The sequence below is a fragment of the Notechis scutatus genome, chromosome 5 (genome assembly GCF_049901735.1).
Source record: "Notechis scutatus isolate UNSWTSFEM ecotype Mainland chromosome 5, rNotScu1.2, whole genome shotgun sequence".
NCBI lineage: Eukaryota > Metazoa > Chordata > Lepidosauria > Squamata > Elapidae > Notechis > Notechis scutatus.
The window spans coordinates 15,408,794-15,436,503 of NC_142013.1; the positions used below are offsets into that span (position 1 = coordinate 15,408,794).

A 27,710-nucleotide genomic window follows, 5' to 3' on the forward strand; every position below is an offset into this window, starting at 1 on the left:
GTGCTAAGTTTAAAAACGTGCAGTACTTCAATTACAGTAAATTGGAATGTTTTTTTTTCTCTCCTTTCCCTTCCCCCAAACCACATCAGAATGCAGATTATCCCCATGTAGAGTGGTGAATGCATTTCATTTTAGGCTAACTGAAATTGAGATTCCTGTTTGACATAGTGGGTCAAAAACTGCCATTTATTTCAACTTGGACCTCAGAAGTATGTGACTATAAAGTTTCCTTAACGGAAAAGGAAGTCAAAAGCAGCCGAACAAGCAGAAATGGTTCTGTATGTGGAGCATTAGCAGCCATACACTCTACGTGTTAAAAGCATCTCTTAACAAGCTCCCTGGTGGTTGTCATCCATTGAAACAAACGGGCATTTATGTTTTTTCACTTAAAGCTGAGAAAACATTAAAGGCATGAAATTATTTACATAGTGTAGCTATGGCAGACCTGAATCTGGAGAAAATCTCCGGTAAAAGCCTTGATTTTAGTGACTTTCCTTTCAAACCTTAATAAGTCCAAGGAAAAAAATGTTGATAGATATGGCACAAAAGATAATGTGAAAGGCACATATTATAATATTATTTCTATATTATTTATATAAATAATTCTATATATCCCATCATCAGTAACGTTTCAGCAATTGACTAGTACTTTTAGTAAAGGTTTTAGCTGATCGCACACACAGAGGAAGGTTGGGTAATTACTTGCACTATATCACTGCAAATTACTGTAATGCTTTCATTTCTTTGATGTGGAAAAGCCCAGGAGATACATTATATGCAAGTTATATTACAAGATATGTTGTTACTCTGGCAACTTTTTATGGGTTTCTGCTGACACTGGAACTGAAAAAAATGATATTTTTTGGATTTGTTTAGATAAGATATGGGATGAGGAGATCTGTTGAGACCCTCCAGCGGACAGTGGAGCTGGTAGCAGATACAGACAGTGAGGATTTTGGGGAGGAACATGGGCCAGTCCTGGAGTCTGGGGAAGGCTCTGACAAGTGCTCTGTGTTGGAGGCAGAGATGGGGCCAGGGCTGTCTGACAGTTATCAGCTGCCTTCAGAGTCGGACATCAGTGAGGCAGAAGAACAGCTGGAGCCTGTTCCCAGTGTGCACATGCATAGAGCTGCCAGGAGAAGGGAACAGCTAAGGAAGAAGGGTCAACTTGGGAGTAAAGCCACGGGTGGACAGTGAATGGCCCCTCCCATAGGGGAGGAGTGAAAGGAGACTGGGGTTTTGCAGGAGACAATTAGTTCAATTCATTAGGGTGAAGATTTGTTCCTGCATTCTTGCAAAGTATTGTCTGCTACAGAGTGGCGTTTGGAAGATATCAGCCTGGCAGCTCTCCAAGCCTAATAAAGGTCTGTAGTTATGAAATCTTTTGAAAGTCTGTTGGCTGGGACTTTGCTGAAGAGGAATTCACTGTAAACTAAATAAAAGGGGTTTTATTGGGACAAGAAGTCGGTTTCATGCTTTTGGGAAGCCTAGATCAGAACAAGATCAATTTTTGTAACCTTAGAGGGGGTGAAAAGTCATAAATTTGTTTACACTTGTGATGAAGTTTGGAAGTCAAACACCACACACACACATCTGTATCATATTCTTGCTTTCTTTTCATTTGTTCATTTCTTCTTTTTCCTTTGCAAGTTTTATTCTTTCTTTCTGTTCTCTTTTTTTCTTTAATCTGTATTATACTTTACGTTTATAACAAAAAAGTTCTTAAACATATGTAAACTGATTTGGGACGGAGGAAGCGGGAAACATTTTTCTGGTGTTCCTCACATATTCATTCAACAGTACAATAAATTCACTAATTTCTGCTGAAAAGTTAATATTATTGATTTCCTCTGAGATTGATGCAATATCAAACCAAGTTTAGAAATTATCAGGTGGAATGGAATGGAATGGAATAGAATAGAATAAACTATTAGTTAGAAGGGATCTTGGAGGTCTTCTAGTCCAACCCCCTGCTTAGGCAGGAAACCCTATACCATTTCAGACAAATGGTTATCCAATCTCTTCTTAAAAACTTCCAGTGTTGGAGCATTCACAACCTCTGGAGGCAAGTTGTTCCACTGATTAATTATTCTAGCTGATGGGAAATTTCTCCTTAATTATAAGTTGCTTCTCTCCTTGATTAGTTTCCACCCATTGCTTCTTGTCCTGCCATCAGGTGCTCTGGAGAATAAGGTGACTCCTTCTTCTTTGTGGCAGCCCCTGAGATATTGGAAAACTGCTATCATGTCACCCATAGTTCTTCTTTTCATAGCTCGAGTGAAAAAGAGAATGTGCAAGTTCAGACTTTTTGCATTTGTTCTCTTATTAACAAACCATAATACTGCCATTTTGCCTGTAATGTCAAACAATGGTTTGTGGTTACCAGGAAAATGGAAGGAGAACCATCTTCTGGTTATAAGCAGGACATTCAGCTCAGTATCCTGCCAGTAAGCACATAGGAAAAGAGCAGGATTGCAAACTTGTAAGCCTCCAAGAATCCTTCTTCTGCTTGTCTTTCCGGCTGCCATAGAAAGGGGAGAGGGAAGATTGGGCTTTTTGTTTGGGGGGGGGGAAGAGTGCGGAAAGTTTGGTGAAATGGTGAAATGTAAAAGTTGGGGTGTTTTCTTGACTACGCTTACTTGCTTACTGCGTAGATGTAGCCTCTTATCTATTCAAGCCAAGGTCAACCGTCCTGGTGTGCCAGATGTCTGAAACACCACCTGAAGATGCCCCATGATATTATATGCATCTCAGATTGGTGGGAACATTGGCATAATTTTGTATGTGTGATTGTTGTGCCTATTGCCTCAGATCTTGTATTCTTCTGATGCTACCACTTCAATTGTTTCAGTAAAAGTCCTTTTCTCTATAACAATGGAGTCTATGGTTTTCTTTCTTGGATTTTGAATGGAGTCTCACCTGACAGGACTTGGCCAAGATACTTAGGCAAAGGCTAAGGAAAGAAGGAAGTTTTCTCTGTCGTTATATGGAGTTCTGGAGAAATAGCAAGCGTCTAATTATTTCTAAGTGCCTCCAGATTCTCTTTTAATACAATTCATAACATCTAACTATCAGAAGACAACTTAAAGGGTTGCTCTTGGCAGACTCCTAATCTTGTTGAGAGCTAATAACACACTATGGGATGACAGAATTCCTCACTATTTCCTAGTGCCAGATCTTCATGTACTATATTTCAAACCTGTTTTATCCCTTTATAAATTTTGTTTCCCTTTGTTTAAAAGTATTGTCATTCATCTTTTTGAATGTTATGTATAGTTTGCTGCAGGAAAGATGAAAACTCTTGGAAAGAAGAAAACAAGATGATGATGAAATGGGCAGTAACTTAAAAAGTTTGAGAGCAAGCAAAACTAAAGCCTTTGAAGTAACTGGCCAAATTCCTGGCTGTAGGCCATTCAATTCCATTTCATGCATTCTCCCATGCTTCTTAGCAAAGCACAGGCACCAAAACCACAAGAATTCTGATTTTTTTCTTCTTCTTCCTAATATAAATTTGTATCTGTTTTGATTTTATGGAATCACAGATATGTATTAGAATGATGCGTACATTTAAAGGAGCAGAAAATATGTTGTATATGTGTGTGGAAAATAAGATCTAGCAGAGTTACCAGAGAAAGCTGGCTAACACCCAATGAAGAAAGTAATAGCCATAGAAGGAAATTTTCTCTCCAGAAAGAAAGTTGGATTGTATCAGACATGAAAGGATATGGGATTAAATGGACCACACTGCATCTCTGGACTATTTTACAACTACTCAAAAAGTTGTAAAAAGTATGCCAGGAATAAAAGATTTATCAGGACAAACAGACTCAAATGTAGAGTTAAAACAGGTGAGTAGCTTTGTGTTTTGCATGAGTCAAACAAGAAAAATATACAAAAGTTGGCTTGGGAAGAAGAACTCCCAATACCACTTCCTCTCTTTTAAAAAACATGTGTATACTGTGATAGCTTTAGTTTAATATTAAATGTCTGTATTTCTTAAATATGCAAGAAATCTCTCCTTTATTTTATTGGTATCAGAATACTTTAGCATTACCATTGACTCCTGGCAACTCTATGACTGATCCCTGCAGTTTTCTTGGCAGTATTTTCAGAAGTGTTTTTGCTGGAGTTACTTCCCTAAGGTTGACAGAGAGGTCATCCAGTTGGCTTTGTGTCTAAGGCAGGACTAGAACTTTCCTGGTTTTTAACCTGATGCCTTAACCATTACACTAAGCTGGTTCTCTTAAGCATGCAATACATGTTATATGTTATGATATGTACAGAATAACCCTTGAGTAACAAGGATATATGCACATGGAAACATTTATGAGAGTAGTTATGAATAATTATTCAGCCACACACAGATACACTAAATTGAGTTAAAGTTTACTTTAAGAAATAGCACAGTCCAATAAATGGTCCAGGTTTAACAGTCCAAAGAATATCCAATTACAAAATCTTCTTACCGGTTGCCTTTGTCATTTACAGTAAACAAAGATATCGAAGTATAAGCACAGCATAAATACAACAGAGAACCTGAGATAGCAACAGAATGTCAGAGAGACAGAATGTCAGAGAGAGCAAGCTATGATCTCTCGCTCCCTCTTATGGTAATTTGCAATATAATCAACCAATCGGAATATAGTATAAATCAATACAGTGATTTTGTCTTAAAGCTACAAACATACATTGTTGGTTTATATATTGCTAACCCAACTAATTGGTGGACAGATTCCTAACATTATATACGCACACATACTGAGAGAGAGAGACACATACAATTAGTGGATAAGGGAGATTAATCCAAACACCCAAAGTGCTATTTCATCATTAACATTTTTCTTGGCACTTACAAGCTCCCAAGCTTAACATTTTATTTGTGGAAGTGATCAGAGATTACTTTCAAAATTCTCATATATGACCGATCATCTAAAAGGGTAGGTGCTTGCACAAAGCCATAATAAGGTACCCTTAATCAGATTAAGACAATTGTAAACAAATCAAATTAGAGTTTAATACTATAGGTCTGTTGATGGTGAACCTATGGCACATGTGCCAGAGGTGGCATGCAGAGCCCTCTCTCTATGCATGAGCCATTGCCCCAGCTCAGCTTCACCGCTCATGCACACACACCTCCCGCCAGCCAGCTGGTCTTCGGGTCTCTGCCGCGCATGCATGGGGGTTCGGGGTGCATGTGTGGGGGTGGGGCACAAGCATGGGGTACATGGGGATGTACACACATGCGTGGGAGGTGCACATGCATGTACATGAGGCACACGCCTGGGGGCAGGAGGCATGCATGGGGGACGCTTGCGTGTTGCATTTTGGGGTTGCACATGCATGCTTTGGGCACTCATTGCCAAAAAGGTTAGCCATCACTGCTATAGGTGAACCATGCCACAGTAAAGATTTGGGCAGGTATGTAGGTTTGTGTAATAAACGCAATGTGGGGTAACTTTATGCTTTTCCTTTATGCACACATAACACTTTGTAGTTCTCTCTCTTCCTGTCTTTCTCTGGCAGCTCAGTGAGCATCTGGGAGCTAACCCATTTGGCCGTGATTGACCCAGGACAGCTGCCAAATTTTATGTCCCCTACTGCCAGGTTTACCATCCAAGGGACATTAAGCATGGTGACTACCCAGTGTTGTGAGTCACCTGGCTCCCAAACTGTTAATAGTATTGCCGGCATCATGTAAACCAGCTTGTCTGCCATCCTGCAGGAGATTTGCAGCTGGAGGAGGAAGACGAATTCCTATTAAAATCCCTATCAACGAATTCCTATTTAAAAACTTATAATTTAAATAAGCGTAAAGAAACATGATGTGGTTATATATTGCCCATTTGGTTCTATCAATGTGTGATTCCCTGCTGGACTTTTTAACTCTGCTCTGATTAGATCTGGAGTTAAAATTAAAGCTTTGGGCCACTGAGTACATCCTTTGCTCGGTGCAGTAAACCATATTATAGCACCCCAAATACATGGATGTCTAGTCTTTAACTGTTTGGCCAAACAAATATACTGTTGAATACTGTGAGGAAATTTTCCCTAATGCTGAGAGAAAGAGAGAGAAAGAGACTCTGCCTTCTGTAGCATAAATCCATTATTCTATGACATGCTTGTTGGAACAATTTTGTCAGATTATCAAATCCACCATCCAGTTTTCGCTTCTCAGAACTAAACGTTCTCGGTTCTTGTTACTTTTCTTCACAGAATTTAATTTTCTCTAGTCTTCTAATCATCTTCCTTGTTCTTGTCAGAAACTCCTCCAGATTGCCTGGATTATTAATAAAGAATATCCAGGACTGGAAACATGACTTGAAGTATGACCAACATGGGAGAACTGCTACCCATAATTTCAGAAATCTACTTCTCTTCATGCAACAAACTTAAATAAAATATTTTCCTCTGGGAAGAGATGATTTCCATAATGACTTTGTTGAACTGTTTTCACTTGTGACACCACTTTCACAAAGACACAAAGGACACTAGTAATGCCCAAAAGATACTAAGTCATCATGAACTCAAGATTCATTGATTATGTCATCATCACCAGAACACAGGTAGATTTTCTCCCAGACGGTCTGTCCAAAATTTACTCTTCCAATGGTGCACCTATTGCCACTTAACTGACTCTGCCCACCTTTCTACTAGTTATTCCCTTCTCTTTCCTCCCACCTTCCTGAAATTATGGACTTCTTAGTGGAATTGAATGTCTGTATAATGTACAAAGTAGGATCATTTCAGCCACATCATTTCTGCCTCAACTCTGCACTGATTAATTGCATGGTCCAATTGTATGCTTGCTTGGCTACCTTTGGTATGCTTAGGAGTCTTCTTCAACATTGAATTTCCAAAATGTCAATACTTTTTCCATCATTCTCCTTCAAAGCTCAACTTTCATTTCTATAAAATATCACACGGAAACATTGCCTGCATTATTTTGATTTTTGTAGATACTGACACTTCCCAACATTTGCCTATTTTTCCAAATTCACTCAATATACTGTATCATGTTCCCTTTTCTATTTGTTTCATGTTGTTTGCATTAAAGAAAAATCAGACCATCCACAACAATATGACTTTTTACCCTTATAAATTAATTAATTTATAAAAGAAATTAATAGAAAGGTTTCTGAAGTAATTCATCACCCTTCCCCAACATGTTGTTTGTTTTAGTGAATTTTAGAATTTCTAGCCTGCGTGATTTTAATTACTATTGATGTGACTAATAATCATGGTGTCTGAGAATTCAGGGCATTGGGGTCAAAGCAGTGGCGTGGCACCAATTATAGAGAAGATGAGAGAAGGTCGACTCTGCTGGTATGGATATATCCAGAGACCAGCACTTTCCACTGTGGCCAAGACTACCTACCAACTAAAAATCAATGGCCACTGACCTCGCGGGCATCCAAAATAGAAATGGCAAGACACCAACAACAAAGATATGCAAGCCTTGAGTCTGCTGACTGTGCAAAGTGGCATTCAATGATCCAAAAAGAGGACCCTGCACCTACAGGAATACTCTAGGAGGAGGGGGGAGGGGAGGAGGGGGAAGAAGCAGAAACAGCAGAAGAACAGCAGCAGCAGGAGCAGAAGAAACAGGAGCAGGAGAAGAAGGGGAAGAAGGAGAAGAAGGAGAAGATGACGACTTGGGATCGATATTTAGATAGGCAAATATTAGGCAAACTTTATTTTGAATCCATGCACTGAACAGCAATCCAACTCAGTGTACCAAGTATCTTCTTCTACAATTCTATTACATTTACTTTTGTCCATGATGGGAAACAAATGGAGTTCATTAACTACTTTGTCTTGTTTTCCTGTCGCCAGGCAAATGTAGTTAATGCATTTTAAAAAACCCAGAAGTTTACAAATGTGGAGCAAAAATGAACATTATTAGGTTAAGTAATATGGATCTAATGCACATGTTGTATTAAAATATGGGCCTAATTTTCAAAACTACCCAAGCAAAAGTTTCTACAAGTACCATAAAAACTAATTTAATAGGATAAATATTAGTTTCACAATAAAAGATTACAATAAGTTTGTTTTTACATTTCTACTCTGTAAATGTGTTCTCATTGCATATTAGATTTGCAATACAGTGATAAGATTGAGAAATACATACCAAGACATACTAATAGCATCTCTTCTAATAATTAGAGGACAGTAGTTATCTTTTCAGAAGTCTATAATGTTGATATGGAAGTACTATAAAATGGCTGTACATATTTTCTACCATATTTGCACCCAAAGCAATTTTAGGAGTTTTTCCATTCAGGTCTTACATTTGCTCAGATCATTGCAAATTAGCATGCCCTGCAATTAGCAAAAATACTCAATTCTCTTTTTGTTGTTATTATTGTACCTTTGGAATTTTTCTCTAGACACAATTTGTTTTGTATTTTTTCACAGAACTAACCCTATTAGTTTCCACAATGCTTCAAATGTTTCCTGAAATGGTCTCTAGGAAACTGTTCAATTAAAGGCTCCAGAAATGGATTATGCTACAAATACATTTTACCTAAAGTCATTCATCATGCTTTCCAAAAGAAAAGAAAAATTAAGAAGTGTTTTATTGAAACTGATACACAAGACCCAAGAACTACATACTAGGAAAAATATTTAAGACTTTATTTAACAGTCCACTCCAGAATAACACAATGACATTAGAGCCAATACTTTAAAAAATGTAGCAAAGGAACAGTGCTTAGCACTAACAGTTGTCTGTCTTTTTAGTGGAAATTGATAGTGAAAGCACAGTGTAGCCCATTTCAGAAAGAGAAAATGTAAATTGATTACTGGGTAATATAGTTTATAAAAACTACCCTGTTTCTCCAACAATATGGCCTCCCCCAATAGGAAGTCCCAGCATGTTGTATAGTCATGAAATGAAATTAAGCCCCTCCCCCCAAATTAAGGCCTATATTAAAACATGCGAAATGGGGGGGAATGGTGGGGGGGCTTGCTGTTAGGAAGTACTTTTGTTGCACACCCAGATATGGTGCTGCCTGCGTTGACCCCGATACGAAGTGCCCCACCAACGCCGAGGTCAACATCCAAGCTGTCGCCGCCCACCCGAAGATGCAAGGGGGGAATTAAGTCACCCGAAAAGATGACCTAGCCTTTTTGGGGCTCAAAAAAATAAGACCCAGCCTTATTATATGAGAAACACGGTATTTGTATGATAAGAGGAAAAATATAGTTGCAACATAACAATAAAACTCATATTAACGCCTTTAATAGTTGTGTCAAATTTCACCCAGCACAGCTTGAGAAACTTCACCTGCCAAAATTTTCTGATCTGCATAATGATTAAAACCATGGTAACTATGGTATAATTCTAAATGCCTCATGCTCAACTAAATAGAAAAGGAAGACTCCTATCTTGTCTCCTATGAGCAGATTTTTGGTCTGGGCCATCCTAGACAATTACAAAAAAATGTGAAGACTGTAATATAGAATACCTGTTTATGCTTTGCATAATTCTTATTGTAAATTATTCAGACACTATTCAAATGTATATTTCCTGAAAAACCCTAGATTATTGGGTGATGGAAAATAAGGAAGACATTATTTTCTAGGTAAATAATACAAGCTTATAATGAAATTGAACAATATATTAAATTTCTTTGGATTGGTGAAGAGGCATGGAAATTTGTGATTCTGGAAAGTAAAAGAGAAGAATGAGCTTAGTAAAACTGTAAAAATTTGGTACTTCTAAATGTTTCCTTCTAAAACATCACCTATGCTTCCAAAATTCTTTGCTAAATTACGTCTTTAGAGGGAAGAAGCGACTGATTTTGATTGATTGCTTCATGATAATAAAACAGATATAACTTTGCAGATCTTACATCTGTTGCCCAAGCCACTTTGAAATGAATAGGAATTGTGCATTATTATAGCCTGGGATTGAAGTGTATAATAATAATAATAATAATAATAATAATAATAATAATAATAATAATAATAATAATAATAATAATAATTGGGCAGAAGATATAAGCCATTCACTCTGTACCATCAGAAAAGATTATTGAATATATTTTCTAAATAAACAAATTGCTTTTTCTGTCCAAAGTTGATTCATTATTTAAACATTTATGAAGAAATAAAAATCAGCAGTGGAAAAATGTGGTCATACTTTGCTACAAACACATTTCTCAAATTCTGTTGGAAACCATTTATCCATTAAGGCTTCAGAGTTATAAGTGTATTATTTAGAGAGGAGAAGTACAAATTAGCCATGTTAATTGCAAAAGTCAAGCATAGCAGCACTTTTCACTTACTACTGATTTTCTTATGCTGGAATTTATAACTGAGATTTGTTTTAGTGTATAGTTACGAACAGTCCCTTCTCTTGGGATTATATATGAAGATTTCAACTTAATCCCCATGTTGAGGAATGAAATGACTCTTTACAAAAGAGTAAAATGAATAACTTAATATATTCAAATGCCTTCATTTCTTATTAATGATCTCTATACTAAATGATATCCACTTCTATTAGCCCTGTGTAACCATAATAGTATTACTAATGACAGAACACAATAATTCATGGTAGTTAAGAATCTTGGAGAAATGGAAAGACTGCTACACCATTTTTCCCTGGATATATCTATTGGATTCAATTCAATTCAATTCGTTACAGTCATAGATCAGAGACAAGAACAAATAAAAACACTCAGAAAATATACAATTAAAAATTATAGTATAAAATAATAAATAACAGGTAAAATCTATGATAAAATCCAGTCTGTCGGTTATACATGGTCCAACTATATTAAAATTACGATCCATAAACTGTGTGGCCCATCGTTTAATACTAAAGCAAAAGGAATAAGCAGTGCAAAGGGTTAGCCCCGTTTGTTGTATAAAATAGCTATGGTGGATTAGACACGTGTTTCCAACAAATCCCAAAAAGTACAGCAAGGTAATTTTAAATTGTAAATATAATAATTTAAAAGAACTTGTTATGACAATGAAACTGTATAGCACTTTAGAACAGGGGTGTCCAACCTTGGCAACTTTAAGACTTGTGGACTTCAACTCCCAGAATTCCCAGCAAAGCTGGCTGAGGAATTCTGGGAGTTGAAGTCCACAAGTCTTAAAGTTGCCAAGGTTGGACACCCCTGCTTTAGAACCTTTCGGACACCATGGACTGGATCAGTGGAGAGGTTTTTCTGTGGACTGGAGGAGGCGTGGTTTCACATGCTGCCTGCATCCCATGGATGGGCCTTTGCTTGTTTCAGGCATGCCACAGATGGGATTACAAGATTGAGAAACCTTCATAACAGTTTCATAAATGCTGGGGAGAATTGATGAGTGATTTATACAGTCGTAATTTAATTTGTAAGTATTTGAAACACTGATTACTGTTACTATAATGGTCATTAGTAAAGATACAAAAAAGAACCGTGTATATTTTTCTTTGTAAATAACACACAAACAAACTAACATTATAGATAATGGTTACCTGGAAAATTATGATAATTATTTCATTTCAAGGCATTTGTTCCATTAAATGTACAGAAAAGGAGTATGTAGGTCTGTTATTAAATTCAACATCATCATCTCAGTAAGTAACATAACTAGTAGAACAATGCATTCAAGGTATTTAAAAATCAATCATTTACTATAATAACTTATTTACCAATTTCCCCAGTGGGTACAGATATTTGTTTAAGAAGATATTTAAGCCACTCCTTACTAAAGCTAAACCATGATTTTCAGCTATTAAAGAAACATCTCATAATAAACATGGTAAACAACCAGTAACCAGTTTCTCAATAAGATTGATAGTCAGTTTAGATATCTATCAACCAGGAAATCTATTGAGGGGGGGAAATATTGTGTTCTGTTTTCTCACATTCCTACTTGCAGGTCTACAGAGTACTGGAATATTGTGTTCAAATATTCTGTTCTAGCTTAATGCTAGAATCATCCCTCCTCCTCCTCCTCCTTAGATTTATTTAGTGCATTGCGCTGATTCTATGTAAGTTTTTTTCACCTCTAGCATATCTATTTTCTTTCCATCCCACTTTGTCTCACTTTTTTAGTTTTTCTCCATTTCATAATTTTACCTGCACTAATTGTATGTCCTCCTCCATTTCAAACTTCCCCACTCTTTCACACACTTTTGCTATCCTGTTTCTGTCCTTAGCATTATCATTTTCTTCTAAATTTCTAGTACAGAACTTTGTAGGGTCCTAATGCCTTGCTTATTTCTTTGTCAAAAATATCCCAGATTTTACTTTGGAGTTCCTGATTGGAGATTATACATATCCTAACCCAATATGTGAACAAAGAGCCAAGTGTCCAACCACTTAGGATGGCCAACTTGCCACGGCCAACTCACTGCAGGACAACTAGCCACGGGACAAGGTTTACACTAATATTGAAGAAATAATCCAATAGAATCATTAAAGGATGCAAAAGGAGGAACAAAGAGAAATGTGAATGACAAAAATTAAAATAAAATTTAAATTTTATTTTAAATAATGAAATTGAATTGTTGAATTGTCCTGGGCTGAGCTGGCTGTGGCAAATTGGCCATAGCAAGTTGGCCATGGTTAGCTGGCCAAGGCAAGTTGGCTGCATCCAGTTGTCCTATTCTAACACCAGAAGGATGGAACCTCCCAGTTCTCAGAGGGAACCTCATTGTAGAAGGCAGATGAAGCAACAGAGAATAAACCAAGAGCACTCCAATCCTGCAGGTATGCCCATAACTGTCCATGTCATTGTATTCTGAAGCTTCTGGAAGTTCTTCAAAAACATGTAGGGTATAATACAGGGTGTGTTACATTGGTCAAGGAAAATGTTTTCTCTGCATTCTTTCATCATGGTCAGACAGAAATCAGTGGATTTAGAGCACATAACCAAAAAGACATGCTAGCATATTGGCTTATTTTTATAGTCCAGATGCTTTATCTGTGTGATTTAGGACTATAATGTTGGCTTTGGACCAAGGAACCTGAATTTACATCTAAAAAGGTCTTATCCATCAAAGAAAATATGTGCTATTGTCGATGATGATGATGATTAGCAGTGGAGCAGCAGTGATTTTTACATGTTCATATTACTGCCTTTTTCACACTGATTGACTTTCACAATTGTTTTATTATTGTTACCAGAGAAAAGATAGAAAAGTCAAAAAAGATTAATTTGACACTTCATATAAAAATCATGTTTTTGTTTGGACTTATTGTTACGTCGTGTGAACCCCACCAACAGCAGATTATGCCTCAAACCATGTTTAAGTAATTTAGTACGATGCACTAAATTCTAAATATCCGAAGTGCCTGCTATATAACTGTGCTACAATCCTTCCACTGGTTTTTCTATGCAAAGATATCAAATGAGCTTTTGAGCAAATATGAAACAACGTTTGACATGAAGTGTGACTACCCTGCCACATGTGGCTGACCCCAACATGCAGGGAAGAGTTGAACCCGGTTTGTTCTGGTATAAAGAATCCCAAAATTACAAATTATGCTGGAAAATTGGAAAAAACAGAAGAGTCAATGGCAAACAACTTCCATATTATTGCAAAACAAACGAACAAATCTGTAAGACTCAAGTTTAAGTCAGAGGACACTTTATTAATTTCTATCTATCTATCTATCTATCATCTATCTATCTATCTATCTATCTATCTATCTATCTATTCATCTATCATCTATTTATACTCATACAAACAAAATAAAGCATAAACTAAATCCATCTAGTCATCTAGGTCATCTAACATAAACACATGCAAAAATAGAAAAGGTTTCCTAGGATTTCCAAAGCTTTTCAATCACCAAGTAAGCTTTCTACATAGAATATTCTAAAAGCAGAAAGCAATTTCAAAAGAACCTTCTCCATTTCTTCTCCCAGTATACTATGATAGCTGTTACAATTCTCATCACTTCCAGCTAACATCTGACATGTGGTTAGATTGCAATCCAATGCATCAAGACTGAGCCCAAACTGAGAAAGTTGGTAGTCAACCATAGTGACATTCATCCTGTCTCCTATCTGATTCCAACCTCTCTAGATTTATTCCCACCTTTTCCAAGGTCCACCTAATGAATTTTCAAATGAACTGAACCAGTAAAATTATCATTTCTTCAATGTTCTTAAAGCCGTAGGTATTGGTAATTATTCTTCAGATGGTCTCAAACTGAGAGCCTTGCATATAACATGTCAACATTTGCATATTTAACTGAATTAAACAACTGTTTGTTATTTCTTTGGAAGGTGAGAAGGGCTGTGTTATCCTGAGATGTGTATAGATGGAAGCCAGACATACCTATGTTTATGTGATGATAGATCTGGAATCCTCTACTAAACAGGGGATTAGATTCAATGGCCTTTTCCAATGCTGTTATTCTGGGTATCTATTCTTATAACCTTAAAACTTCATCTTCATCAGCTTCCTCTTCATACCAGCACTCCAAAACTGTGCCAGGTTATATTAATATATTCTGGCAAGTTCAACTTGTATAACTCAGAGGAGGTGAATAACAAAATGACTCACGTTAAGAAGTTAAAATACAAAGTTAGACTATTAGTGAAATAGAAAACATGTTTCCTACAGCCATCTCTGAATATTCTAGATTCTTGTCATGCTTTCTAATATAATTATTTCTTGATCTCTAGGTAAGATTATTGTATGTAAGATGTTGTGATTAAATTAAGATAAATTGCAAGCCATGGATGTTTATTCTGGTTTTATTGAAAGTCCATAGAAATCAAAAGTGTGTACAATCAAAGCTTAAATCCACATGTGAACTTCCAAATTGGCATTTAGTTTTTTATGTGATTGTAGGGAAGAATTAATAACTATATGAGACTATTATATTAATTTATTTGACCAATTTAATATATTTAAATATTAGCTTTTGAATTGGTATCACCTTTTCTTGACTAGTTCTACCAACTTTGTAAACTAGTTCTTAAGCATAACCAGGAGCACTCTCAGCTTAAAAAAAAGTTTTATATCCTTTCATGAAATTTATCTAAATCCTAAAATCTTTTTAAATCAATTTTTATTCCTAAAATTCATATTTTTTGAAGAATTGTTGTTCTGGGTTACCTAGTTTAAAAATAATTCAAGCTAGGAATCCCATTTAAAATAGTCCCAAACAGAACTGGTAAAAGATTAAATCTAAGTGTACTGTTCCAGTAGAAGAAAATGTATTTATTGAGGAATACTTCAGAACCCAGAAGAGACCTAGTTCAGCAGTGAAATAGAGAGGAAAGTGAGATATTGTGTCAAGATTTTGTTTTTACATGATGTAGAGTTGTAATTGCAGGAATGTTCCAATCTCGGGTGGCAACATAAAGAATGTTTCCAAGCAAATACAACTCAGGTAAACAAAGTCACTAATCTAAAGGAGGATTAGAGAGAGGAAGTAAACATATGTTAGACTTTAACTAGAGATAATTAATTACTGTGCTAAACAGTAACGAAAGTTAAGCAGTAACCAAAGTTAACCAATGATGGAGGATAATTAAAAATGTGTATAAATGCAAGACTAGACTCCAATAAAGATCATCATGATTCAGTTGTTCATGATCAAACAACTCGACTGCCTCGTCATTACAACAACATGAAAAGTACTGAGATGATGGTGACCTACATCCCAAACTAAGCGTCAACATTTCTCACCTTGTTTTGCAGACAGTGGAAGCTAGACACTGAGTAAAAGTTTATTACCGTATATACTCGAGTATAAGTCGACCCGAATATAAGCCGAGGCACCTAATTTTACACAAAAACTGGGAAAACTTATTGACTCGAGTATAAACCGAGGGTGGGAAATGCAGCAGCTACTGGTAAATTTCAAAAATAAAAATAATTAATTTGGGAAACGATCTCACTATCATGAAAGGTTTAATTGATTCACTAACCCAAAAGAAGATGATGATGATGACAGCGGAGGCAGGAGTCACTCTCTTCCCCTCCCTCGGAGGCCCCTGAGTCAGGAGTCACTACCGCCGGCGCCCCAGTCCCGCCGCCTCGGGAAGGAAAGGCAAAGCGCTTTTGCCTTTCCCTTCCCGGCTGGGGCTGTTGGGAGTCGCTGCCGCCGGAGGCCGCGACTCCACACCATTTTTTTTTTCAGAGGGGAATCTGACTCGTATAAGCCGAGGGGGATTTTTTCAGCACAAAAAATGGGCTGAAAAACTAGGCTTATACTCGAGTATATACAGTAAGTGAAAATGCCAAAACTATGTTTTACTTTACCATGGTAAGACAATTAAAACCATCTGTATTTTATTTCTGTTAAATCTTTACACTTGAATTGGAGATTGTGTTAAGAACAGCCAAGATGAAATCATTACAATTGCATTGCGTACATTTATGCATCAGCATATTGCAGATTTAACTCTTACAGAAATATGACTGCAATCTCAGTTTGGTTCAACATGTGATGTGGCTATTTTAAAAAAGACATATGCATTTTTGGGCTGCATAGTTTGCAATTCCCAAGGAATAATTATTGCCCTTTATCCTCTCTTGGTCAGACTCCTGTTAAAGAATTATATTCAGTCTGGGGCACTACACTCTAAAAAGGAATCAGATAAACTGGATTTGGAGAAGGGCACTGAGGATAATTAGGGGACTAAAAGTATAAACAAATATTGATGGAGTTGGGTACATTTAGCCTGTGAGTAGAGTATAGAACAAGAAGACGGGAATATGACAATATTCTTTAAATATATTATAGTGTGTATAGTATACACCTAGCTATTCAGAAGGTTCAGACTTGTTCTCTATGATTCTAGAATATAGGACAAGAAGCCAGATTCCAGCCCAAACAAAACAACCAATGACCTACCGTGTTTCTCATATAATAAGGCCGGGTCTTATTTTTTTTTTGAGCCCCGAAAAAATGGCTAGGCCGTCTTTTAGGGAGTGACTTAATTCCCCCCCCCCTTCTATCTTCGGGCAGGCGGGCAGCGATGGCTTGGATGTTGACCTCGGCGTTGGTGGGGCACTTCATATTGGGGTCAACGCAGGCAGCACCATATCCGGGTGTGCAACAAAAGTACTTCCTAACGGCAAGCCCCCCCACCATTCCCCCCCATTTTGCATGTTTTAATATAGGCCTTAATTTGGGGGGAGGCGCTTAATTTCATTTCATGCCTATAAAACATGCTGGGACTTCCTATTGGGGGAGGCCATATTGTTGGAGAAACAGGGTAGGTAGTGATGGGTGTTCCATACTAAATGTAATCAAGTAATGAATAAGGAGTTCTTGATGCTCTCTGAGCTTGCTTGTTTTCTTGCAGATGTTTCATTACCCAAACTAAGTAACATCATCAGTGTAGTAAGGAGTGTGGTTTGTTGTAAATTTATATTCTAGTGGCTTGCCCTGTCAGTATAATCTATATACAGTATATAAAAGTGAAATACCACTCACGCATCATCACAAAATCTCCAGAACCGTAAAGCCTACAAACTTGAAATTTGGCACGTATGTTCCTCTTGGCTTCTAGGTGCTCACTAAGAAAGGATTTTTTGAAATGACCATCAGAGCATTAACATTTCATATGTTATTATTAACATGCTCTGATGCTAAGGAGTTCTACTCCCCAGCCCCACCTGAAAAGAAATCTCTTCCAAAGGCAAAACACAAGCGGAGGAGAGGCGTTTCAGTTTCAGAGCAGCTTTAGTACAGAACAGTTGAGCTAAGCCACGCCCAGGCTCCTTGCTGTCTCCTTCTTGCTCACACAGCAAATACTGTTTCAGTTTCCAAGTAGTCCTAAACCTCTCACACACTGACAGGACGCTAGCCAAATGAATACCAATGGATGCTGGTAGGCGAGGCACAATTTTTTTCCCTTATTTTCCTTCCCAAAAACTAAGCTCGATTACATAGTTTGTAGCAAAGTACAGTGTTCAATATAAAGAGCTAGTGTTCAATATAAAGGAGAATATTCTCCTTTATAAGTAATGAATACCTGTCACGAATACTTTATAAGTAATGAATAATAATGAGATACCTGTCTCACAGGAATGCTTTAATTTGTATTTTTTCACTAGGATGATCCCTTTTAATCCTAAAATTCCCAGATTCTAATTTTACCAACAATCTTTCCTTTACTTAACAAGAGCAAACAGATCTTAACCTGTTTCTGTATGGATGTCTTCCTTTCCTATATTTCTGATTGAAACATTGAAGAAAGCAATGTTAATTCACAACAACTGAGCGTTATTAGCTGTTTTTTTTAATGTTCAAATATGTATATAACTATTTTTACACTGAATATATGCAGTAAACCAGATATGTGATTAATATAACAAAATATGGATTCACTAACGCTATAAATGTCATCTTTCTCATCCCACAAACCATAATTAGAAGGAGTCAAGCAACAGGGTGCTACCTCCAATGCACATTCGTTATCCCTTCCCAGAAATATATTTTCCAGATTTTCCTCCTACTTTCCCAGTCTACATTTTTGTTGAATGTTTATGTTAATCTTTTTCTTCTTCTTCTGACTCAGTGTTCTTCATTGTGAACTATTATTATAAGTAGTTTTATAAGTTATAATACTTCTGACCGAACCTGGGTTTTCAGTAATTTTAAAGATGTACTAGTAACCCGTGCCCCATTGGATCATAGTTTGAGATATATTTCCTTAAACAGAAAAACAGAATGACCAAGGGCAGGCAAAAAAGCAGTGGAAGCAACAGCGTTAAGTTTACTTGTGGAAATCTGGTAGGGGGCATCAGAAATCTCCCTTCTCTTTCCCTTCGGGCTGCTGCTGAGTGGAGAATGAGGGATTGCGAGACTGGCTGAGAAATTGTCACAGAACATTGCAAAATAAAGATCATGTAAACCACAAGAGCAGCCCAGCAGTGCAACAGCAGCCGATAGCACTGAAGCAGCTACAGGTTTCCCAAATTTCATTCTGTCAGGAGTCATGTCCCGGATTTTAGATACATTGTGCAAGGAAGCCCATTTGAGATACTTTGGTTCAAAAAATATTGCCCTGTGCTGCACCATTACACCCAGTTAAGGAACCTGACAAGAATTTTAGTCCAGTAGTATATAGATTAAGGATTATCACTTTGTTACAATATCTGCCATCTTTATAATGGTAGTGTCAGCTTTGGAAGCCATATTAGAACCAGCAGCTTCCACACTGCCACATTCCTGAGCCTAGGAAATTGGGAGGGGGGATTTCATAGGGGGTATGTAGTTAGACATAATAGCATTCTTCTTTTCAGTCAAGGTCATGTCATCCTGCACCTGGTTGAGGAATGATTAGAGGATTGTCTCCTGTTGAGAAAGATGGTAATTGGGCAATATGATGGACTGATGGGTGCAGGGGATGAGTCTTTGAATTTTAGTTACGGAGGGAAAACCCAGAACTCTCAGATTTAGGTTTTCCCAGATGTGCCAGTATGACAATTCTAATAAAATGGGGCCTTGAGAAAATGCCTGTCTCGGAGTTTTGGTGTTGGAGTTTGTTTTTCTGAGAGGTAGACAAGGTAGTTCCTTCCACAAAGGAAAGGAGTATATCAAAGAGGTACTTGTCAAAACTTCTGAATTTCAATATATCTACAGAGAATCATTTTGAATGCAGAAATATGTTCACTTCCCATCTGAAAAAGTAATTACTTCAAATCAAACTTGACTTGTAGTGATTTCATAAATATGCCCTTCGCAATGTTCTTGGCAGTAATATAGAAATGGTTTGCTATTACCTTCTGGGGTGGTGGCGTTTTTTTTTAAACTCCACATTGTAGCCCTCGTATTCTCTACCAACCAGCATCAAACCTGTTTAGCTTCTGGACTTAGACAATCCTTATGTTATCAAGAAGTATCCTTTCTTCTTCTTCCACATCCCCATTTTCCTTTTCCTCATCTTGGATAATTTGGGAAACAGAAATGTAGCAAGTACGTGTAGTCCTTGTTTAGTGGCTGCCCTGTTTAGCCACCATTCGCAGTTACAAAGGTGATGAAAAAAAATAACTTTAAAACCAATCCTTACATTTACAACCTCTGCAAATCTATAAAGGGAAGGGAAGCTGAAGTAAGATTATAAGCAATCATGGTTTCACTAAGCAACTGCTTTGCTTAATGACTGAGTTGCCAGTCCTAATTGTGGACACGAAATGAGGACCTCTAAATAGAGTAATGAAAGACTAAGTGAATAGTGCCATTAGTATTGACCTAAAAAAAGGAATCTCTGTATCCTGATCAGCAAATGTTGTGATGTTGTATTGGATGAAAGACATTGTAAGATATGAAAAGGGCATTTGATTTGAATCAGTTTGGATCAGAACAATGCTGATCCAAATTCTCTGTCACATGATGTCTTCAGTCAAAAAGGAGGCATGCTTCTAGTAGCATAACTAGAATGGTTTTTCAGCATTAAGTTAGCAGAAAGAAAGTCCTGTGCCATATCCTAAAGCACACCTCCAGGTCTTGCCCCAAATCTTCCAGGTTGGACAGGGTGATCAGTGGTGTCCAAATTTAGAGTAGAGTAGAGTCGAGTAGAGTAGAGTATACTCTGGAATGGAATGGAATGGAATGGAATGGAATGGAATGGAATGGAATGGAATGGAATAGAATAGAATAGAATAGAATAGAATAGAATAGAATAGAATAGAATAGAATAGAATAGAATAGAATAGAATTCTTTATTGACCAAGTTGATTGGACACACAAGGAATCTATCTTCGGTGCACAAGCTCTCAGTGTACGTACCGTAAAAGCTATAAGTGATAAATTATTATCATAGTCTAAAAATACATTCATCACAAATCATAAGAAACAACACTTAATGACAGTCATCGGATACTAAATAAGCAATCAACATAAGTCATACTAGGAAACTAAATAAAACAATATAAATCATAAAGATACAAACAACTGTTATAGTCATAAGTAGAAAAGGAGATAGGTAACAGGAAAGATGAGAAGAATAACCATAATACAGCTTTACTAAACAGTGTTGTGGGAATTAACTGTCTAGTAGAGTGATGGCATGGGGGGAAAACTGTCCTTATGAATAGATAAGATAGATAGATAGATAGATAGATGATAGATAGATAGATAGATAGATAGATAGATAGATAGATAGATAGATAGATAGATAGATAGATAGATAGATATAGATATAGATATAGATATAGATATAGATATAGATATAGATAGATAGATAGATAGATAGATAGATAGATAGATAGATAGATAGACAGACAGACAGACAGACAGATTCCTTTCTACTTTAACTATGTGCATTAAGAAGTAAACTACTGCATATATAATACCCATGCCACTGTTTTTAGGATGGAAAAGTTCAGAGATTTTGTACTATATTATGCAGATCAAACTTGCAGCTTCCTTGGCTGTCATTCCCTGTCAAATACTATCTCTTGTCTTGTATTTGTCCCCTTCATTGCACTCATTCTCTTTCAACAACCTGCTGCTGTTTTGTCAGCAGGCCCATAAACACTGGTTTTGTCCCACGGGTCATTCACCTTTAATATGATCAACAGTTAAGGCACAGAAATTATCTACTTTTCTACTTCACATCTTGTTGTTCCACTAACACACAAACAAATACTGTTTATCCCAGATAAAGCATCTTACAACAGATTCACTCAAACTGCAGGTATGGCAAGCGGGGCAGAAACGGGTACATCAACCACATTAGTATAATAATGAAACAAACTTCCAGCATTGTGGGATGGCTTTGCCATCAATACAACAATAGAAGTGGGCTAATCAACCCCTGTATTTACTTTCAAAATCATTTGGTCTTTTGCTACAATACTTTTGGAGCCAAGATTTAATGTTCTTATTTGCAGTGGCATTTAGTTGATGATATGTCTTAGCTGAGAATAAGCACAGTGGGCCTTAAGGAGAAAAATGCTATATCAGATGGCATCAGCAATTGCAGGACTTCACGCTGGTCTTCTATTTGCCCCCAAGTCCAGCTCTAATTTCCTCCTTGCCATGGGGAGGTAGGCATTATGTGATGAATACGACAGATTGGCAATTTTTATTCTACGATGAGCCCACTCTCTCCACACTCCTAGAGAGTTGTGCAAAGGGCCCCTTCTTCACCACAACCTAACAAAGGCCACCCTCACCACCAATCCTTATCACAAATAAACATTTTTATGGAGAGGACCACTTTTCTGCCTCATTATGCAGGGCCTGCTGCTGAGGGATTGTCATCGAAGGACGGTCCATAATATGCCTCAGACTCTTATGCCTCGGTAGGCAGTAAAACTAACCAGTCCAAACATAATTACAAGAGTTATTTCGGTATGTCTCCGGGTTTTCCCATATGCTCCTATTTCCTGCACCATTGACTTTAATGGACAACAATAACAAGAGGGGAAAATACAGAGATAGGATGGAGGGAGAAGAAAACTAAAGGGGTGCCCAGTGAGCATTCTGCATCCCACCAGGGCCCTTCAAGTCTCTTTAGAAAGGCTCGAAAAGCACACATATACATTCACAAACACACATACACAAACTCCTTTCTATCACCCACACATTTTCTTGCCATGCATTCAGTTAGCCATGGTAAACCCATCCTTTTGCATTCCTCGTGTTTCTTTGCAGCAAACGCTCCTCCTCGCCTGGAAGTTTTCTACAATTTCCCCAACTGCTGACAAAGTCGTTTTAAAAAGAAAGAAAGAAAAGGGGGTGGAAAGGCAACAGGTGCCTCTCGGAAATGAGCCTCACCGGCCACTTCTTCACACCGTGCAGCTGTCAGACCCATTTTGAGGAGCGGAAGAAAAGCAAGTCTGGTCCTATACTGCACCCCACTCAGCGCTCCCTCCACCCACCCCCCCACACACGTACACCTCGGTTAAACCACTTTCTTTCCCGTGACGCTTTACCAGTGTGGGGTGGGCTTGCCAACACGCATATGTGATTGTAACTGCGTTTCCCACAGGCAGCTTTGGTCTCTAGCCGCTGCATTCGTGCAACAGGCTTGTTTAGTGCTCGGTTGGCAGGGCTGAGTGTGCAGTGTGAATCCAGGCCGTTTCAAGGAGCCATGGGAAAAGTATTCGGCAAATGTAGAAAACGGGATAATTTAGTAACCAGGTTAAGCACGTGGCGCCAACACAGCCTGAACCTGAACCGTCCCTTTAACCTGACCCAGCTCAGCCGACGCCCCCCCACCGTCTGCCCCGCGAGCCTCTCTCTCTCTTTTTTTTTTTTAAAGCGGGAAACCCACTCACACGGGGTAGTAAGCGTAAGGTGCCAGGCAGTTCTCCTCACACGCTTCGGAATCCATCAGCAAATAGTCCTGGCTGTCGTTCCTGGGGGTTCCGCCGACCGGCGAGCCGTTCCCCCGCGGCGCGTAGAGCTGGTTGTGACTCATGGCGCTTCCTCTGGGGAGACGTGGTGGGGTCCCGAAAACAAAAAAGGCCCCTCTTCTTCAGGAGGCTCCCGGCCCCCAAAAGGGGCACTCTCGGGGAACCCCCCCTCCCTCTCTCCTGCAAAAACACACAACACACACAGGCGCGCGCGCGCCGCCTGAGGGGGGGGGAGATACACGTGCGCGCGCGCCTGGCCGGCGTTGTTTAAAAGCAAATTAGTAATGTTTGGGTTTAAAAAAAAAAAAAAATGGCAGAAGCGCTCGCCTTCTGTTCCCCCGGCTACCTGTGGCGCAGCGTCCACATTTTAAAAGGGCTGGAGAAGGTCGTTTCTGCGTGGCGGAGGTGGGGCAGACCAAAGGGCGAGCCCCCAGCGCACCTCGCGGATCTCTCCCTCGCCGGGGTCGCTTCCAGCCCCCCCACAGCCCCTCAGTCCAAGCAGGCGGCTTTGTCCGCCGCTCCGAGCCTCCGGATAGCCACCGAAGGAAAGAGAGGAGGGGTGGGGGGGTGAAAAAAATAAAAAGGACGGAGTTACTATGTCAACCAGCCCTATTTCCCCCCACCCTCTCTCTGAAAGCCATCCGTGCCCGGAGTGGCTCAACCAGCTTTTGCAAAGCCGCAACGGAAGAAAAAAAGGGAAAGGAAAGGAAAGGCGGGGAAGAGGGGCTTTAAAAAGTTTACGCGACCGCCGCCGGCCAGAAGCAACGCGTGGGCGCGGAGGGCCACAGATCCAATGGCAAAACGCCGGAAAAAAACCAGCCTCAGCATAATAACCGCCGGCCCTTCCCACGTTTTTCATCTGTCCCTTCGGATCATCTTGGGCGATCACGTGAATGAAGGGATTCCGAAGTCTTCCTACTACCGCTTGTTTGACGAAGATCCTCAATAGGTATAACTTCGTCGGCGAAGTCCCGTGCTGCTTTTTTGGCTCGGTTTTTCATTGAATGGAAGCTCTTGCCATCACCAGCCTCGTAAAGTCAGCGCAGTTTGGCGCTGCCACGATCTTAAGGCTGGAGAAATCAGAGAAACCACCTTGTCTGCCTCTCTCCGTTCGTTTGCTCTGACTGCATGTTCTCTCAGGGCTGGGTACCTAGTTATGCAATCAATACATCTGGCACATCTGCTTCGTTGGCATTCAACAGTTAAGGAGATCTTAATGTTGCCTGTCTGAAAAGAAAAGGGAGAATCAGGGATGCAACAGGGATTGGTTACTGTGAACAGAATGGACAACTTCGATAATGAAAATGTATTACCATCTCATGAAAATGGATAAATTAGAAATGGTATTTGACAGAGGTGGTATTCAGCAGGTTCTGACCAGTTCTGGAGATCCGGTAGTGGAAATTTTGAGTAGTTCAGAGAACCAGCAATTACCACCTCTGACTGGAGATTTTACAGTATCCTTCCCCTACCACGGCCATCGAGCCACACCCACAGAACCAGTAGTAAAAAAAATTTAATCCCACCACTGGTATTTGACTGGATACAACACTCTTTAGAATTGGGTTGCTTGTGTTCTGCAATTAGCATCTGGTGATTGTCTATTCTGGCAATTCTTCTCATCCACGGATATTCTTTTACTTGCAAACATACTTGGTTCCATTATTATTTTTAAAGGCTTGCAACAGCTTTTCTGGAAAGTTTGTAGAAGGTCAGGACATCCTAAATGTGCATACGATGGAAGAAAAATATTATTGTAAGAGACCAGCTGTCAACTGTTTCACTCGATGCTGTTAGATGAGGCTAGAAAAATAATGATTTCTGCTTCTTTTTCAGTACAGCTCTCGGTTAAAGGTTTCTGCAATTCACACCAAAAAAATTTAAAATGACTCCATCTCAGATCTGTTCCAAATCAATGATTTTTAGAAAGATTTTCACACATTCCTTATTCTCATATTCCATTATTTTGTTAGATCTTTTCTTAAAATGTTAAATGGATTTTCTATTCTTTTGACTGGGGTATTATAATAAAGATTTAGAACTTCTATACCGGTATAAAATGTAGTTACATTTCAAGGCACTGTATGCTGTGATATTGATGCAAGAAAAAGAAACGATTTAAATTTTCAAATAAAATATTGTTATTTTTACCTTGAATTATTGTGACTGATTGTATTTGCAGAATTAATAGAAGCCCTAGGTGCTGTAATGTATAGATAGTCCTCGACTTACAAAGTTTGTTTAGTGACTAAAGTTGCAATAACACTGAAAAAAGTGACTGATGACCATTTTTCACACTTATAACCATTGTAGCATCCCCATGATCATGTGATCAAAATTCAGGTGCTTGGCAGCTGACTCATATTAATGACGGTTGTGTCAGGATTCCGGCAGTTACCCCCATTTAAATCATGAGTCTTGAGCCAAATTTCCAAAACTTAAAAAGGATTTATTGGGAGTTAAACTGTCTGGCACTGCCTGAGTGTAGCCGACTCTGAGGCACTTAATTCATTGTCACCCTTGACCCTGATTTCCTCCCACCCCCTGGGTATATCGTAATTCATATTCTCCAATGGGATACATTCATAGCCAAGAGTCATCAATCATGCTCTCCAGTTAGAATTTTGCGTGGCAGAAACTTCAGTCACCTAGTTACTATCTTTGAAAACATTTATGGAATGCAGTTTCGGTTTGCAAGCTGCTGCACTGCTCCCCCATCCCTTTCTGTTGGCAACTCTAAAAAGACCATAGAAATATTTTATGAGTTGACAGGTTGCAGTCTCCCAGATCATGTGATCATCTTTTGTGACCTTCTGCCAAGCAAAGTCAATGAGGAAGCCAGGTTCACTTAACAACTGTGTTGCAAACTTAACAGCTGCAGTGATTCACTTAAAAACTGTAGCAAGAAAGGTTGTAAAAACTCACTTAACAAATGTCCCACTTGGCAACAAAAAAATGTTGGGCTCAATTGTGGTCATAAGTCAATGACTATCTGTATTGTGTATTTGTGTGATGTTGCTTTTTAATTTCCCCACAGTTCAGAATAAAGTTGTAAATGTCTCCCTAGTTGTTGTACATCCTGCTAGAGTCTGAATCTTGAGTTTATTCTCCAAAGTATTAGAAAGTCCCCCAAATTTGATGAGCTCTCCTTCTGTCTTCTCATCTAGATCATTTATGAAGCTATTGAAGAGCTCTGGCCCAAAACAAAACCTTGAGGTACCCCACTGCATGCTTTTCCCCATGAAAATGTAGTTCCATTGCCACAGCTGACTTCTATTATCTCCTTATTTGCCAACACAGCAAAACTGAGCTGGGTGTTCTCTAAGGCAGACTTCTCAAACTTTCTACACCTGTTCACTTGAAACATTGTGAGACCAGTTGTTCAGAAAATGATAGCCATGCAATTGGAAGAACGATTATCACAATTACAAGAAAAATGACAAGATAATAACCAGACTTGTAGAGTTAGGATAAACCATCTAGGCCAGGGGTCTCCAACCTTGACAACTTTAAGACTTGTGGACTTCAACTCCCAGAGTTCCTCAACCCTTTGCTGGCTGAGGAACTCTGGGATTTGAAGTCCACAAGTCTTAAAGTTGCCAAGGTTGGAGACCCCTGATCTAGGCCACCAAGTTCAATGCAAGAATCCAAGTTATAGCATCCCAGACAGAGGATTTTCTAACCTCCATTTCACCATATCCAGTTATTTTCTTTCAAGTCCAATTATTTTTTTTCAGTATTGGGTTCACTCTGCTGTTATTGTTAGAATGTTCTCCATTTATAGGACTTGATTTTTTTTTCTTCCCAGGTCACACTTTGCTAAACCTATTCTAGTTTCTTGGGATTCTTCTTAAAGTGTAGTGCTCAGAACTATACTATGGATGCAGAGATGAATATTGGAACAATGAAAGAAGACTAGCAAAATAAAAATAAATACAGAGATATGGAAATATGCAGTGGTGGGGTTCAACAAATTTCACTACCGGTTCTGTGGGCATGGCTTGGTGGGCGTGGCAGGGGAAGGATACTGCAAAATCTCCATTCCCTCCACACCCCATTAACCTGCTTTCCAGCTCCATTCTCCTGTGCAGGGCAACAAAAGAAGACCCAGATGATCATCTGGGACTCAGGAGATGGAGAATAGATGAAGGCGGGGCCATTCAGAGGTGGTATTTGCCAGTTCTGTGAACTACTCAAAATTTCTGCTACCGGTTCTCCAGAACTGGTCAGAACCTGCTGAATACCACCTCTGGAAATATGTAATAATAAACAATGCAAGAAATATTATTATTGGATTGTAGGCGAATATAGTATGAAATGCACAAAATGAGAATTTTAATAGCGTATTATGGTAGAAATAAGTAAATAATAGTTATAATCCTAATGCATAACACTATGTAGTCAAAAGACAAAATACTGT

At 38.6% G+C, this 27,710-nt stretch overlaps 1 protein-coding gene across 4 annotated transcripts in view; it reads right to left on the reverse strand.

Moving 5' to 3' along the window:
• The window catches only part of TRPC6 (transient receptor potential cation channel subfamily C member 6), a 73,541-nt gene extending 49,620 nt beyond the window's left edge, over window positions 1-23,921 (reverse strand). The window contains exon 1 of one of the 4 annotated variants that reach the window (XM_026675605.2): window positions 23,213-23,921. In XM_026675605.2, the coding sequence (XP_026531390.1) occupies window positions 23,213-23,355 (143 nt within the window). In that variant the 5' untranslated portion in view covers window positions 23,356-23,921. The remainder of the gene's footprint in view (window positions 1-23,212) is intronic. The other 3 variants (XM_026675604.2, XM_087966181.1, XM_087966180.1) reach the window with 3 other exon arrangements.
• Window positions 23,922-27,710: the final 3,789 nt, after the last annotated feature.